The sequence below is a fragment of the Pyrus communis genome, chromosome 10 (genome assembly GCF_041283825.1).
Source record: "Pyrus communis isolate YQ-2024b chromosome 10, ASM4128382v1, whole genome shotgun sequence".
NCBI classification, from domain to species: Eukaryota; Viridiplantae; Streptophyta; class Magnoliopsida; order Rosales; family Rosaceae; genus Pyrus; species Pyrus communis.
Window position 1 is genome coordinate 32,423,814 of NC_142574.1, and position 15,061 is coordinate 32,438,874.

Consider the following 15,061-nt stretch of genomic DNA (forward strand, 5'->3'; position numbering starts at 1 on the left):
TAATGCCTTTACTTTGTCTTTGGTGTACCAATTTTCAAATTCTTGTGACGTTCTTGATCTGTTACTTTAATTCTAATAAATGCTTCTTTTGAAAAGATGGCTGAGGTTTCTGCATCGATCGTGTACCCAACGAAGAAAAACCAACGCTCGACCAGCTTCCATTTGTTTACCTTGACTCTGTTATCAGTTGAGTTTTCTTTTGAAAAAGAAACTTCAACATCCGAACTTTTGAACCTCCTTTTTCCTTTTAGCATGCAGAAAAGTGTTAGTCTTCGGCCAAAATATTTATTCTTGGCACATTTGATCATCCAAAGACTTTCCATGCACTTTCACTGTTACCCTGCATTAATCGATATTACCGTATGACTGTTTTAAGAATAATGCTATCCACATATTTTTTTAATTTTTGACACACAATTTATTAATTTTTATCATTTGATCACTTTAATTCATTTAATTTAATGATTGAAAATAAAAACATATGTATGAAAAATAAAAATGAGTGTGCAAAAGTAAAAAGTATGTGCGTAAATAACTAGTAGCATTACCTTATTTTATTTATATTTAATCACTAGCTGTACCATTTTTCAGTTTAAATTCTAGACGTAAATTAAATTAGTCGGCTAGAATAAGGTGAACCAAATCTTAAAAACCTTCGTAGAACAGAGTATTTAAAATATCTTTTGCAAAAAAAATTTGTTTCATTTTTTCTTTGTCTGCCTAACTCATGGGTGGACAAATTAAGAATCCATATGGAGTCGTGGAGAATTTCTCTTTAATTGGTTTGCATGCATGGGCAGCTAGGTTTGTCTTATTGAGAAACTGGAGGGATTGACCACAGAGAAGGACGGAGAAAAGGTAAATAAATAGGTTGATGTGTACAAACAAGTTCAAAACTACGGCGCCCAAAGAAAGAAATAAAGAATATTGCATACTAATTCTCCGAGTTTCTGGCTCTGTGCGCAAAATACAATGTCTTAACAAGTAAAATTTGGTGTTTAATTAGTTCCAATTTAAAAGTTGACATCTTCATTCTGATCGAAGTGTGAAAGTATATTTTTGTGAAACTAGGTATATTAGACATGTGTAATGTTCCTTCATCCAATTCCTTTGAGAAGTTAGCTAGCTAGCTCATGTGATTTTGTAGGCTAAAAATAGGGCTGCTGGTTAAAAAAATAAGCTCATTAAGTTTTGGAAAACTATAAAGAAAAAAATGTAATTTTGATTGAAAGTATTTATAATAAAAAAATTTGTTAGGATGGTAAAGTTTTAGCTAGGCTACTATATTTATCTTGAAAGTTTGAAGTATACGAAGTAGTGATATCTTTCTTTTCGTTAAAAAGAAAATTATATGACAAGTTAGTGAATGAAATTTCTGGTGTGACCGCAACACGTAAGTATGTTACAAATAGAGCTACATTATCTTCGATATATGTATATTACAGGTATGCACACTCATAGCTTAACTTGTAAAATTGTAACAACATGAGGTGTTGTCATGAACCAATTAAATTTCAGATTTAGAGCATCTCCAATCATGATCTCTATTTTATAGAAAAAATTTAGCTAAAATTATTTAAAAGTTATTTTAAGAGCTCCCTTCTCCCTTCTTATATTTAGGATGTAACATCCCACATCGCGCAGGGGAGTGGATCCTGTAAGCCTTGTATGTATATTCTCATACCTACCTAGCACAATGCCTTTTGGGAGCTCACTGGCTTCAGAGTTCATCGGAACTCCAAAGTTAAGCGAGTTCGGGGCCCGAAATGGACAATATCGTGCTACGGTGGAGTCAAGTCCGGGATGTGGTGGGGGCTCGAGCCGGAATGTGACATAAAAGTTCCTAGATGAATTTCTATGTTTAGAGATGGATGAGATGTAAGAACAAGTTTATAGCCTCTTAATCGAAGAATGTAGATTCAACCAATCAAATCACAACGCATACAAACAATTAACAAGAAAGCCTAAGAATGAAAACTTTAAACCGTTTTCGATTATGATGATGAAGCCATTGCAGTTCCTTGTGCTCAAGGCCGTCTTCTCTTTAACAAAAACATTAGCTCTTCCAATCAGGAGTACTTGGAACAATAATAAGTCAGAGAGATTGCAAGAGCAGTGGTTTAAGCTTTATATAGTAGTTGTCTAACTATTCCCTATCAGAATTAGTTTAGGATTTAAACTATACAAACCATAATGAATTATGAGTTTAGTAGAGTTCCATCACTTAGTTTCAATCCCAAAAGGATCGAACCACCCTTATAGCGCATTTACTAACCCGTAATCGGAATGAGAATAAGAAATCCAATTCGGATTACGGATTATATCTGTGTTTACTAAAATTGGGAGTAATCAAAAGTGCGTGGGGCCCACACAAAAAATGGAATCCAATTCCTGAAATTGGAGGATTTGGATTCTCAACATATACAAGGTATTTGGATTCCGGATTACCCAAGCAATCGAAATGATAATTTTTTCCCTTTATGCCCTCATTTACTTTCATTATTTCCAAGATTATCCTTTTAACCCTAGACTTATTTTTCTGAAAATGCTCCTAACAATTTCTTTCCATGTCCTTCTAGCTCATTAAGCATAATTCTATGCTCATGCACATTATGCACAACTCCATACATATGCCAAAGAGAAAAAACTACAACTTGAGCGAGAAAATTTAGATATTAAAGTCAATACTTAAATTTATAAAAAAATAAACAAAATCATTTTAGTATATCTATGAAATAAAAAAGCAATTTAACTTTTTCTTACTATTATATACTATATCAAATTTTATTAAAAAAAAAAGTACATAAAATATTTGATTTGAGACAAGGACATTTTAGTAATCATACTGATTTATATTCCGATTCTGCTGAATTAGTAAACAGTTTTATGGAAATGTATTCTGATTTCGGATAATTTTAGTAAACAACTTCAACAGGAATTTGATTTTGATTCCACCTCATTTCAATACCTTGTCAATCTAATTCCTCCTCAATTTAATTACGGATTATTAAATGCGCTATTAATTCTGTTTTCCCAAATACTTGAGATAACTAATAGCTTTTAATTAAGACTTTTCCATATCAATCTCAAACACTATAACCATTCTAACATATGTTTCGTACTCATAATCTGACATGGGAAACATAATTCGAGTTGATTTTTTTTTTAAATCCTCTCTAAATTCTAATCACGAGTTCATTTAAGAAAACCCATTAAAGATATTATTACCCCGCTCCATCCTGTTTCAGCCACAAGATCAGATATTACAAGATCGCATATGTATTATTGCTTATATTAAAGAAAAACAATTGCATCGTATGTCAGAAAAAAAGTTCATAAAATAGCTGGCAATTCCAAATGTCAACAGCTCTTTACGATTACATTAAACTAAAATAAACCTACTACTAATTGAAATGATCACGCCGATCAATAAACAAAATCAACATAGAAGAAAAAGACATAGTTGACTAAGATTTGCGTTGACCATGCGGTTGGGATGGGGATCTCATCCGGATTCAAATGGTGGGAATCTTAGGGATCCTTACATCTTAACCGTTTATTGTATATCGTGTGGTTAGTTTTTATCAGATACTATTTGTATTTAATTTTAAATAATAAAATTTAAATAATTTCTAATCGCACGATATATGATAAATGATTAAGATATGAAGATCCAAAGGATTCTCATTATTTGAATCCGATGGGATCCTCAGCCATGCGGTTCTTCCCACGTGGCTTACTTGCATGACATAGAAATTTGTTGTATGGTTAGGTTTGACAGCTATGGATTTTCAGGAAAAAAGAAAAGAAAGCAGACCATTAGAGAATCCTGCTGTAAACGGCACCAATTTAAACAGTAAAATTTGCTTATGTACACCTATTATTCAATGATGCTTTTCACACAAAGTTGAAGCACAAAATATCTGATTTTCTTTTAATTTATTTTCATGGGCTAGAAAGAGTGTAATTGACGTAATATGTGACCGGCGTATGCTACTAAAATTGAAAGAAATTTTTTATAGGACGGAATGTTTTGTTAGATGAGAATGAGTATAGGGGATATGAGAATGCTTTGTTATATGTGTTAGAACATGACAAAGGGCATGATTAAGAACAAGGATATCGAACGTAAAGGAGTGGCCAATTGAAGATAAGATGAGAGAGAAAGACGGTTAAGGTGATTTGGACATGTGAACCAAACACCTACAGATACTGAGATTAGAAGATTCGATTATGAGACATAGGCTCAATGCAAAGCGGTAAAAAAGACATAGGAAGACTTGGAAAGATACTCTAAGAAAAGACATGTGTACTTGGAGCCAACATAAAATTTAGTACAAATGAAGCGCAATGACGTTCTAAAATTCACACAGATTTCACTTAGTGGAATATGGGTTGTCGTTGGTTTTTATTTTCCAATGGGCTTCTTGTGCAACAGTCACCTTGATATTCCTTTGTTTTGACTAGTAATTTGCGTCGGCTTCTTCAACAACTTGGCCTTCATTTGGTTTTAATTTTCTTTGTTTATTAAAGCTGTTCAAACAAATTTCTCTCAAATTTCAAACCCATTTTTGGCCGACAATCTGTGACAACTACATCTATTAATAATTTGAGATAAAACAATCAAATTTGTATAATTTTTTAATTTATAGGGTGACATGAGAAGAAAACCCATCTTTCATTGTCAACTTAAGCAGCACCACAGCTCCTGATTTTAATCGTCATTCGTCAGCGTTTGTGCAAGAAATTGAAATTTCACTGAAAGGAAAATAATTTGGAAAAGCTTCCTGATTTGATGTTGCAATGCCTTGGATTAAATTGACGATGCAAGTGACGTTGTGCAACTTGAAGGATAGTTGTTGGGATTTATTTTTCCAACTAAACTATAATAAAAAATAATAATTTTCGCACAATTTTTTTAAGATGATGCTAGACACGCTAATTTTTTTTTTTTTTTTGAAAGCTAATGAAAAATGTTTGAAAATTTTGAGTTTTAACGATAATGACAAAATAAAGTGTAAAGTGAATAGTACCAGGATTGATTTTTTAGTGTTAAAATATGATTTTTCGTTAAATTGAACAGTACTGTGAGTTTTTTTGTTAAAGTTCTTTTTTTTTTTTAATTTTTTGTAAATCACATAATGTGACGGTTGATGATTGGACTCCTCATTTAAATCATAAAACAGAAGTCTAACCATCAATTGTCATACCATGTAATCTATACAAGATGATATAAAAATTTGATTTTCCTAACATTTTTTTTTCTTTTATCCATCCTCTTTTCTGTGTTGAGTATTCTTTGTTATATTTGATGTGTCTGTCTATAATAAAGATACATATACCGTCATCTTTATTTTAGATTTAAAATGAGGTAGAGGTCAAGTTGATCATGAAATTTAGCTTTGAAAGAGAGACACTTGATAGAGATGTAGTTCGAACAACTCAGCTCCCTTGGCCCGGGGTTTGCATGGACTGATAAAACGCTTGGGGCTGCGATTGGTGGGATTCAGGTCCAAATGATCTTATCGGTAATACGAAAACGACTTTGCATTATCATGATAAACCTAATGAGAGAGAAAATATTTGATTTCTCTAATATGATTTGACTACTATAATTAGAGGGACGAGTTATATTATGCAATGTTTACGGGGTGTATTTAATTAGAAATTTATAGGTTTTTAAAAGAGTTTACAATTTTTAAGATATTCAATTAAGATTTTAAATGAATTAAAGAAAGACTATGTGTATTCAATTAAGATTTTTAAAAAATTTATAAAACTCCATAAAATTTGATGGATTTAATTAGGCTTTAATTTTAAACTATTTTAAAAAGTGAAGGATTTTGATGGATTTTATAGTGTTTCTTAGGGTTTAGGAAAGATGAAATCATTTTGAGCCAGAGTGGTTATTAAATATTTTGACTTTTGATGTAAACGTTTTCATATATCATTTTCATTCGAATTTAATGAAATTTTCTATCGTTTGAAAATAAAAAGTATTAAATAAATAGACGGTTCATTTATGAATATGTTATTTAGTTCTCACACTGCCAATTTGTTTTATACATTTGAATTCATAAACAATCTTTGATTTAATTGGTTTTTGTAAGAATAATCTTTAAATGAAGATAAGAAATTAAACGGTTTTTATTATTAAATTTATACGGTGAGGATATGTTACTCTTTTTTTACAGTTAATAAAAGTTTAAAGGGAGGGGAGGCTACTCTACCACAAGTCTTTGTGAGAACTTACGTTATATGTGAATAGTACGTACTATCGGAGATTAGTAGAATTGAAGGGTCTTGCTTAGGTTTGGACCTCTCAAATGAAGGGATCAGCAGCACGTAGACTTTGGGTAGACAATTGGGCAGATGACGGTAGAATCCTTTACTTGCAGACTTTCTCATGATCATAAGGGAAGGAGGTGCTACTTGTGTTATACGAATTGAGATTTATGCCCTTCACACCAATTTTCTGGCACTGGTCCTAATATTTCAGGACCTACTTTTTGACCATGTCTTCATTCCTGCTTCGAGACAAGACTCTTGTGTTCCAATATATCCTTGATTTGCTTTCTTTGCGTTAATTTGCTCTCAAGATTTTCATCCAAACTATCCGGACATATTTCTTGCTTGAAATAGCATTGTAGGCATGCAAACTTACCAAGCATGTTTTAAGATGAAGCAATCAAACCATCGCTATAAATCTAGAGACTTGATTGGATGCATGCATGGTTACGCCATACGTATAATATATTTTATTATATATACATCTTTACTACTACTACTACTACTACTTTTCAATGCCATTACCACTTGTCTGCCTAACATCTTCAGTTAGTCCACTCTGTTTCCATCATTCCAACCTTTTCACGTTGAAATTAAATAACTTTGGCTGTCACAACAAATAGCGAAAGGCCATGCATGCCACCAATGGATGAAAGTATGGAGTGAGAAAATTTTCGGTACGACAGTTTGATAAAGGTATTTCTCAAATCTGAAGAAATAAAAATATAAAATATCTCATATTTGTCAAAATTTTCCCACGAGTGACAGTGATCGAGCACCCATGCCTACCCAACTTTTGCTCCAGCTATAACCGACTGCCTTATTTCTTGCCAGTTTTGTGAATACTGAATATTATAAAACAACTACAGATTGGCTATATATAAAAAAATGGCTGCCACAAATGAATATGATCCACTTGTACGTGGAATATAATTCATGAGGACTGCGTTTCATTTACGTATATATGTGTATGGTTATACTTCTATTTCAATTTCACTACCTCTTGATGTCAGTTTCCGTAGCCAGCCAGGAACCCTAACATCTTTATCATAAGAAACCCAAGTTGATGTTAAAATCTACGTCGGCTACTACTATTTTCGTATGATGCATGAAGGACCACATTCTGGAGTCCTCAAGTAGGTAATAGTAATTTTCTGACAAAAAAAAAGTCTTCGCTATGCCTTTTGAAACTTGAACTTAGTCTCACTTTTCTTCCTAAAACAAAAATATCACCATACCACATAAGATCATCTCCAAAAAAGATGTCAAATATGCCAAGTATGATTAAAAGACATTTAAGTGGTCTCCAATGGATAAGCCATATATAATGTGGTATGTGAGTCATTTGACTCCTTGATTTCTAGCTGCCTTTTTTGACAACAAACAAAGAAGTAGTCAAATATATTTAATTTAATTTTTAATGCATGGATCCCATTAACAACCAATAGAATAAAAACTAAAACTAATTTTGATTATTTTTTAATAGTTAATGTAACTCTAGGCCCAATAAAATAATAAAATAAATATTTGACACATCTATTGGAAAATAAGAGAATTTAGCATTTCTATTCAGTTTGCCACATCAGTCATCAAATAAAATTTTGACATACTATATTTGACATCTCATTTGAAGATGCTCTAAGCAATTTATTGGGTCTCACGATGCCTTATCTGCAAAGTTGACACTTATTTGACAAAATAGACGAAATACCATCAAAGTGGACCAAAATCAAGTTTCAGAGTTTAGATTAAGTTTAACTTTCATGGGTATGGCAAAAAATAAGTTAAAGAGAAAAAGAGTAATGGTCTTTAGTAGACTTGGGCCTCCCCGGAGTTAAACTGTATGTATACGCCTGTATAATGAATCCTGACATGATCTTGTCCAAACTCAAAACATGATCTACCCAAACCCTAACCATGTCAAATTACAGGATAAGCCCAAACTGTTTACTTTCGTTAAGAATCAAAGATGCTGCTGCAGGGAAGTCTCGTAGTGCTACACTGCTACTCTACTATAGTTTCTACTGTAACACTTCCATGAAACATGATCACTTGTTAGAATTCGTTTTCCCTGGCATGCATGCTGACTTGAAACAATAGGGTTAGGGAACTTTGGTAGGGCAAACCGCACCAAAAAAAATAAAAAAATCATCCGTATATAAGCCATATATTAAAAATAATAAAATAATAAAAACAAAAAACTTTATATACATCACAAGTCTTGCGCTTCAAGAATTATATATGATTCCCTGTAAGATGAAAAAATTCTAACTCGCAAGTAAATACAATACCCATAGAAAAAGAAAACCTAAATAGGATTATATTCTAATTCTATCATAATTGCTTGGTCAAAATGTACATTCTCTCTTAATAAACTCCCATAAAGCAAAAGCACCAAGCAAGCAAAACCAGTCACAAAGCATAAATAAAAGCAGATAAAGTAAAAGGGCAAAAGAGAAAAAGACATTAAAGTGAACACCAATAATCAGTAGATCCTTCTCCCTTTTACTTATGTAATCACACTTCACTTTACTCATCCTTGCTACTTTGCTTGAACTGCCAAATTTTTGTTGGGATGTATACCATCACCCAAGCTAAACCTAGCTAGCTAGCATCTCTCATGTCTCCTGTAACAACTCCTATGCCGTTTGCCCTGCTCATTTTCCTCACCCTTCCGTTTCTCAGCCACACAGCACCTCAAGCCAGCATCTGCAGAACTTCCTGTGGCAACATTCCCATCAACTACCCTTTTGGCATCGATGAAGGCTGTGGGAGCCCTTACTACAAAAACATCCTCGTATGCTCCGAATCCTCTAAACTCGAACTCCGAACACCTTCAGGAAGATACCCCGTTAAATCCATAAGCTACTCTGACCCTCACATCCTTCTCACCGATCCCTTCATGTGGAATTGCCTTGACGGTGACGCATTCCGAGTGACAAGGCCTTTTAGCCTCGACACCAGCACACATTTATCTCTCTCCCCTCAAAACGACTACCTTTTCTTTAATTGTAGTGAACAAAATGTGATCATTGAGCCAAAGCCTGTGTTTTGTGAGAGGTTTCCGGAGCGGTGTGACTCGTCATGTGACAGTTCTAGTTATCTTTGCAGGCACTTGCCTGAGTGTGCCTCGGCGTTGAGGACAAGTTCTTGCTGCTCTTACTATCCCAAAGCCACTGAGTCTCTGAGGTTAATGTTGAAGTACTGTGCTACTTATACTAGTGTGTATTGGAGAAACACTGGTGAAAACCAACCGGATGATCAAGTCCCCGAATATGGAATTCGCGTCGATTTTGATATTCCGGTGACCACCCGTTGCCTTCAGTGTCAGGACACATCTAAAGGAGGTGGGACATGTGGATTCGACACAAAAACACATAACTTCATGTGCTTGTGTGGCAGAGGAAATGTCACTACTTATTGTAAAGGTAATTCTTTGATCTATTTAGCCTTGTGGTTAGAGTGAATAGGGTGATGGGAAGGAGTAGGCTAAGCTCAGGTTCAAAACCCTCCTATGTAACTAAAAAAGTTTTTGAGTCAGAACTTTGTATCAAACATTAATTTCCTTCTCATAATTTTTTTAATTACAATGATGCAGATCATAGCTTTTCTCAGCATAGGAGGAATGGAGTACTTGCAGGTGATTCACTTCTGAGATTTTGCGCAAATAAAATTTCATAAATTCAAGTATAGCTTGGATGTTGTGTGCTTAACTATAAGTTGGATTTGTATTTTGTTAACGTTGCAGGGACGATTAGTGGAGTGACAGTTGCAGGCGCCTTTGGAGTTGGAGCTGGAATTTGGTACATGAAGAAAGTGAGAGCTAAAGCACCAGTAACATGTGGGGTTCAGAGCAATGAGAATAGGCTTTTCTAAAGACACTAACCAAAGTAAAACCATCCACTTTTCTTTACTTTTTCTAATTTTTTAATCGCTTTTTGCACATCGACATGCTTTCTATTGTCTCTTGATTCTTCTCTTGTTTATACAATATTGAGACAATAAATGATACCGTGTGAGTAATTTTTCTGTGTGAGCAATCTAGTGGTGTTGTATTATCTGTATTACTATTGAAATATCAACAATGCCGTACACTAACATTTTAACACTCAAATTCTTGATAAGAAAACCTCATACACTGCAAGAAAAATTGACAATAGCTACTTAATGCTTTTCATCGCTATTGTCACATTTTCTTGTAGCAATGTTAGTAGTCGTCTTACAAAAAAATTCTTGGATCCGAGACATATCATGCAACCTAATAATAAAAAAGTTCACTGATTCCTCACTCTATGTAGTGCCATCTCTAACATTGTGTAGGAACACCAATTGGATAGACTCACAACACAAACAAATTGTCTGTCAAGTTTGATAATAGAGATCCAAGAAGCTAATGTACGCACAGAGCTTCAATTACAGAAAACTTAAGAGGGTAGAACCAAAAATGGAAAAAAAAAAAGGTTGGAAAATGGTCTATATAGCAAAGTAAATTAACATGCTTTGCCACCAATGCAGCCCAGAGGACCTGCATTTGAGGTTAAAGCAGGAACCATGGCTCCTGGAGAGACCTTAAACGATTGCATTCGAGAGTAAAGTGGATAGCAGCTTCCATATCCAGATTGAACAAAAAAAGCACCATTTTTGAACACATCCCCTGAAGATCTCCATTTCCAATTATTCCAACTGTCTCCAGCCTCTCTCTTTGTAACCTGTTTGGCAAAAGGAGTCTCAGGAGCTATGAAGTAGTTCCCTTCACTGAAAATTGTTGGATTGGCGCTGCCTCCTACGGCATACATCTTCCACTCCTCATATAAATTGTTGGCCACATGCGCATACCCAAACCTAACCCTATTGTTTTCACAAAAAAAAACAACGACGTAAGATAATCTGCATCAATACAGACTTCATTCAATTGTTAGGGATAATTAAACAATGTACTATATATACTGTTCAAGGAGAGGAGTGTATGCAACCCATTGCGGGTAAGTTATTGCGCTCACCTTGGCATCCTTTCAATAAGGCCAGCCCCAAAACGGTTGAAGGCTATTGTGACTCTCATATTTTTGTCTTCACTAAAATTGTCATTGTGACCAAGCATCATCACCTGAAATTAAAGCACAGCCTGGTTAGGTTACATTCGAAACATAACAACTAGCCTCAATTTAGTGGTATCCTCCATTGAACGTTGGACGAGGTCTCATGTATGAATTCCCTCGGGTATTGACAATTACACAAAATACGAACCCACTAGATAAATTGTGCAATTAATTAACCCAAACCCAAATGCAATCAACTCAAGCAAAGAAAATAAAAGGCTCAATAATGAAAAATTAATTCATAACATCATAATTAACTTTTATGCTTACTTTGTCATGCTGAGAGAAATAGTTGTTTGTGATGGTGACGGCAGTTGAAGCATGGGTGATTTCAAGGAGGCCATCTGTGCTACGAGCTAGGAAGCAATGGTCAATCCAAACACATGCGATGAAGCAAAGACAGATATGGCGTCTCCGTCGCTCCCTAGACGTTGCCCTACATGTGTAGGAGTGCTCCTAACATTCCCACCCTTCCCAGGCTTACAATCATGAATGCTTAATCCATGTATAATAACGTGGCTAACGCCCTGCACCGTTATGCATGGTCCGTACGCAATTTCAACTTTAGCCCCTCTACCATCTATGGTCTTGAAACTATTCATAATGAGTTCATTTTTGAGCGTGATGACCATATCCTTGGCAAAAACGATCCATAATGTCTGCGTTTGGATCACCCCGTAACGGAGTGAGCCGGGTGCAGGGTTTACGGGGTCATCATCTGAGGTCGTGACTACATAAGTACCCCCGTATTTTCCTCCCAACGCGTCTTTGCCGAAGCCTACTGCGCAGTTGGCCAACGCGCGGCGGTTGGTGGCCCAATTGGACTTTGTGCGCCAACACGAGTCTACCACGTTCATGATGTTTTTGGGAGTGATTTTGGGGGTGGTGTAGTAGTCTGGGGAATAGGCTTGAAATGTTGGAGCAATACAAGTTAAGAAACATAAGAGCAATAATATGAGAGGGGCTAGGGAGGCCATGGTTTAATTATGAGTTGACTAAGAAAAGGAACTGAATTAGGAGGATATATAGAAAGAATCAGATAGAGTGATGATGAATGAGAAGATGGTGCACACGATTAGTTTATGAGTGCTTTCGCTTATGTTTTGGTACGTAAGATTTTTGGGTCTACACAAAACGTGGTTGCACGAGTTAAGGCTGGTTCACTTTCTATTTTATGTATCCCTTAGCTAGGGATTTATATTTCAGTGAAAGGTGAGGGGCACGTAAAAATTTCGGCGAGGTCTACTTCAATTTTTTATTTTTTATTTTTTATTTTTTATTTTTTTAAATTTCTTGATAGAATGATATATTTATACAAAAAAGTGGGGAGTTAATTTGAACTAATATAATTGGTCAGTTTGAATTTGTCATTCACAGAAGTCGTAAGGCTTCCACTTACAAGTGAGAGGACTATCACTAACCGTAATATTCATTTATTAAATAACCAAAGAGGCTTGTTAAGATTTATTAAATAACCAGAGAGGCCTATTAAGATTATAAATATAATAATCTCTTAAACTGTCAAGGAAAGTAAAATTTGATACTAGTATTGAAGAGTTGGATACATAGGATGGATATTGTGGGGATATATGCTATATTCTTTCTTTCTTTAAGGATATATACTATATTCAAGGAGAGAATAATTGAACCTTGTTAACTACATTGTAAAAAATGAAGAATTGGCATAGAGGAAGAGGAAAATGATAGAGAGAAACAAGAGAGATTCTAGAGAGAGAGTTTAGAGGGAGAAATATTATTTGTATTGATTGATTGAATGAAGGTTACACAACTGTTTTTATAAGAGAAAGCCTAACTACTCTAACCAAATATTAACCAACTTACCAAGCTAACTATATTTCTAACTGTATTGCTGACTTGTATACTTAATACTCCCCCTCAATCTCAACTGGGGAAACCCAGTTTGAGATTGGAAGAACATTTGCAATCAATGCTATGAAACCAGAAAACAGAACACAAAGTTGAACCATCTCCAATCTTGCAATTCCACAGCAAAGTCTCAAATAGCAAACACTTAAATATGGACAAATGGACGCACTGCAAAGAAACTTCAAAACAATTGGAGATAGGGTTCAAGAGTTAGGGAATTGATCATTGTGCAACTTCATTTGATGAGATGGCCAATCGGCTGAAATATAGGAGGACCACAGCCTATGTAGCGAGGGGTACAGAGTTCCCAAAACACAAGATTGCAGGGAAGATGGCTCGAGGAAAGAAATTGATGTCCAATAATCACGTCACATAGAACATCTTTACTCTAATTGCCTAATGAATTTTCAGGTGGTATAATATCTGGCTGTGACTGTTCTTTACCAAATCCAAGCACTGAAGCACCGTCTTCTTTTAACTGCACTGGTTTTTCATTTCTCTGCATAGTCTTGCATTGTCTTTTCCTTTCAACATGCACATCATTTGAATTCTCACCACGACAAACCAAACCCACAAAGTTCTGCTCACTGATAACACTTGTTGATAAAATGCACAGATGCTATATACTTGCTCATATAAAAATCCAATATTCCCATCCAAAACATCCAATATTCCACTGCCTCTCATAGGAGCTTCAATCAAAGAATAGCCTTTTATAAAATTGTAACACACCCTCAGGTTGGTAATAACAATTTCTTGCGTGATTACCCTTCGTGGGATTTACCGTCAACAACTTCATTTGACATTGGATTCGGCCTTTAAAAACAGAAAAATAACAAACTATAGTGTGGCATCAGCCTTAACTATAGTATTACTCTTAACAATGGCTTTGCCCTTCATAATTCAACAACAGAAAATTCACATCTATGTAGGATTACCCTTTGTGGGATTTACCTACTCATATCACGGAATTACCCGTTGTGGTATTTACCATTAACAACTTCTTCTACCCTTCATGGGATTTACCTATTCACATCACGGAATTACCCTTCGTGGGATTTACTGTTAACAACTTCTTCAAACTTCATCGTATATCCAGACTTACTGTAGATTCATGCTAACAATTAAGTTGGTTAGACTCAACATTATAGACTATAATAAAGAAAATATTGCACCATTCCTTCAATTAGCATTATAGAAACCCAGAATGCTCCAGTTAATGGGATGCATATGGAGGCAAGATCAAGGGACCCCTCTGCCGTTGATGGGGCATCAATATTAGTGTCAATGTCAAATGTGTCAAATGATTTGTCATTAGTTCCAGAACCTGCTAAAGCTGGTGACAAGCTGTAACAAAATGCAAAAATGACTTTTCTTCTTTCTGCCTGTCGAGGTTCAGATGACCATACTCTAGACATTGTGATGAAAGAGAGTATGAGTTGCAGAAAGATCAAACCCAATAAACTAGCGGAATATCAGTGAAGCAGAGAAAGAACTAGACACCACCATACAAATTGCATAATCTAGCAATGACCAATATTCTTGAATCCAAAAATCCCAAATATCACAAACATTGATCTTAATATGAAGAATCTTGAAAGCAAATATCACAAACAACTGGAAGAACCCAGAAAAGACGAACAAGCGGAGTGTAAATTCAATATACCACTCTTTGGCTATTAGCCTTACTAATTGACAAAATAGCTAACATTTTCTTACTGGAACATTTAATCAAACAGATTATGTGGACTGTGAAAACCAAAAATCAAGAACCTAATGAGAACTTCAAT

The 15,061-nt window shown here is 34.9% G+C and overlaps 1 protein-coding gene and 1 pseudogene across 2 annotated transcripts; one reads left to right on the forward strand and one right to left on the reverse strand.

Annotated features, from left to right (window-relative positions):
* The first annotated feature begins 8,807 nt into the window (after nt 1–8,807).
* Nucleotides 8,808–10,328, forward strand: LOC137729298 (uncharacterized). Its single transcript, XM_068468191.2, has 3 exons — nt 8,808–9,716; nt 9,887–9,928; nt 10,037–10,328. The coding sequence occupies exons 1-3, from the start codon at nt 8,909–8,911 to the stop codon at nt 10,162–10,164; spliced, it is 978 nt and encodes a 325-aa protein (XP_068324292.1). The 5' UTR covers nt 8,808–8,908; the 3' UTR covers nt 10,165–10,328.
* Nucleotides 8,827–12,361, reverse strand: LOC137729297 (putative pectate lyase 2; annotated as a pseudogene). Its single transcript, XR_015952755.1, has 3 exons — nt 11,655–12,361; nt 11,289–11,392; nt 8,827–11,136 (listed from the first exon to the last, which is right to left on the reverse strand). The product of XR_015952755.1 is annotated as a putative pectate lyase 2 (transcript).
* Between the last annotated feature and the right edge of the window lie 2,700 nt (nt 12,362–15,061).

Coding starts and splice junctions, on each gene's coding strand:
- LOC137729298 (XM_068468191.2), top strand. CDS start 8,909: ATGTCTCCTGTAACAACTCCTATGCCGTTTGCCCTGCTCATTTTCCTC. Junction 9,717..9,886: donor TGTCACTACTTATTGTAAAG/GTAATTCTTTGA, acceptor ACAATGATGCAG/ATCATAGCTTTTCTCAGCAT. Junction 9,929..10,036: donor GAGGAATGGAGTACTTGCAG/GTGATTCACTTC, acceptor TTAACGTTGCAG/GGACGATTAGTGGAGTGACA.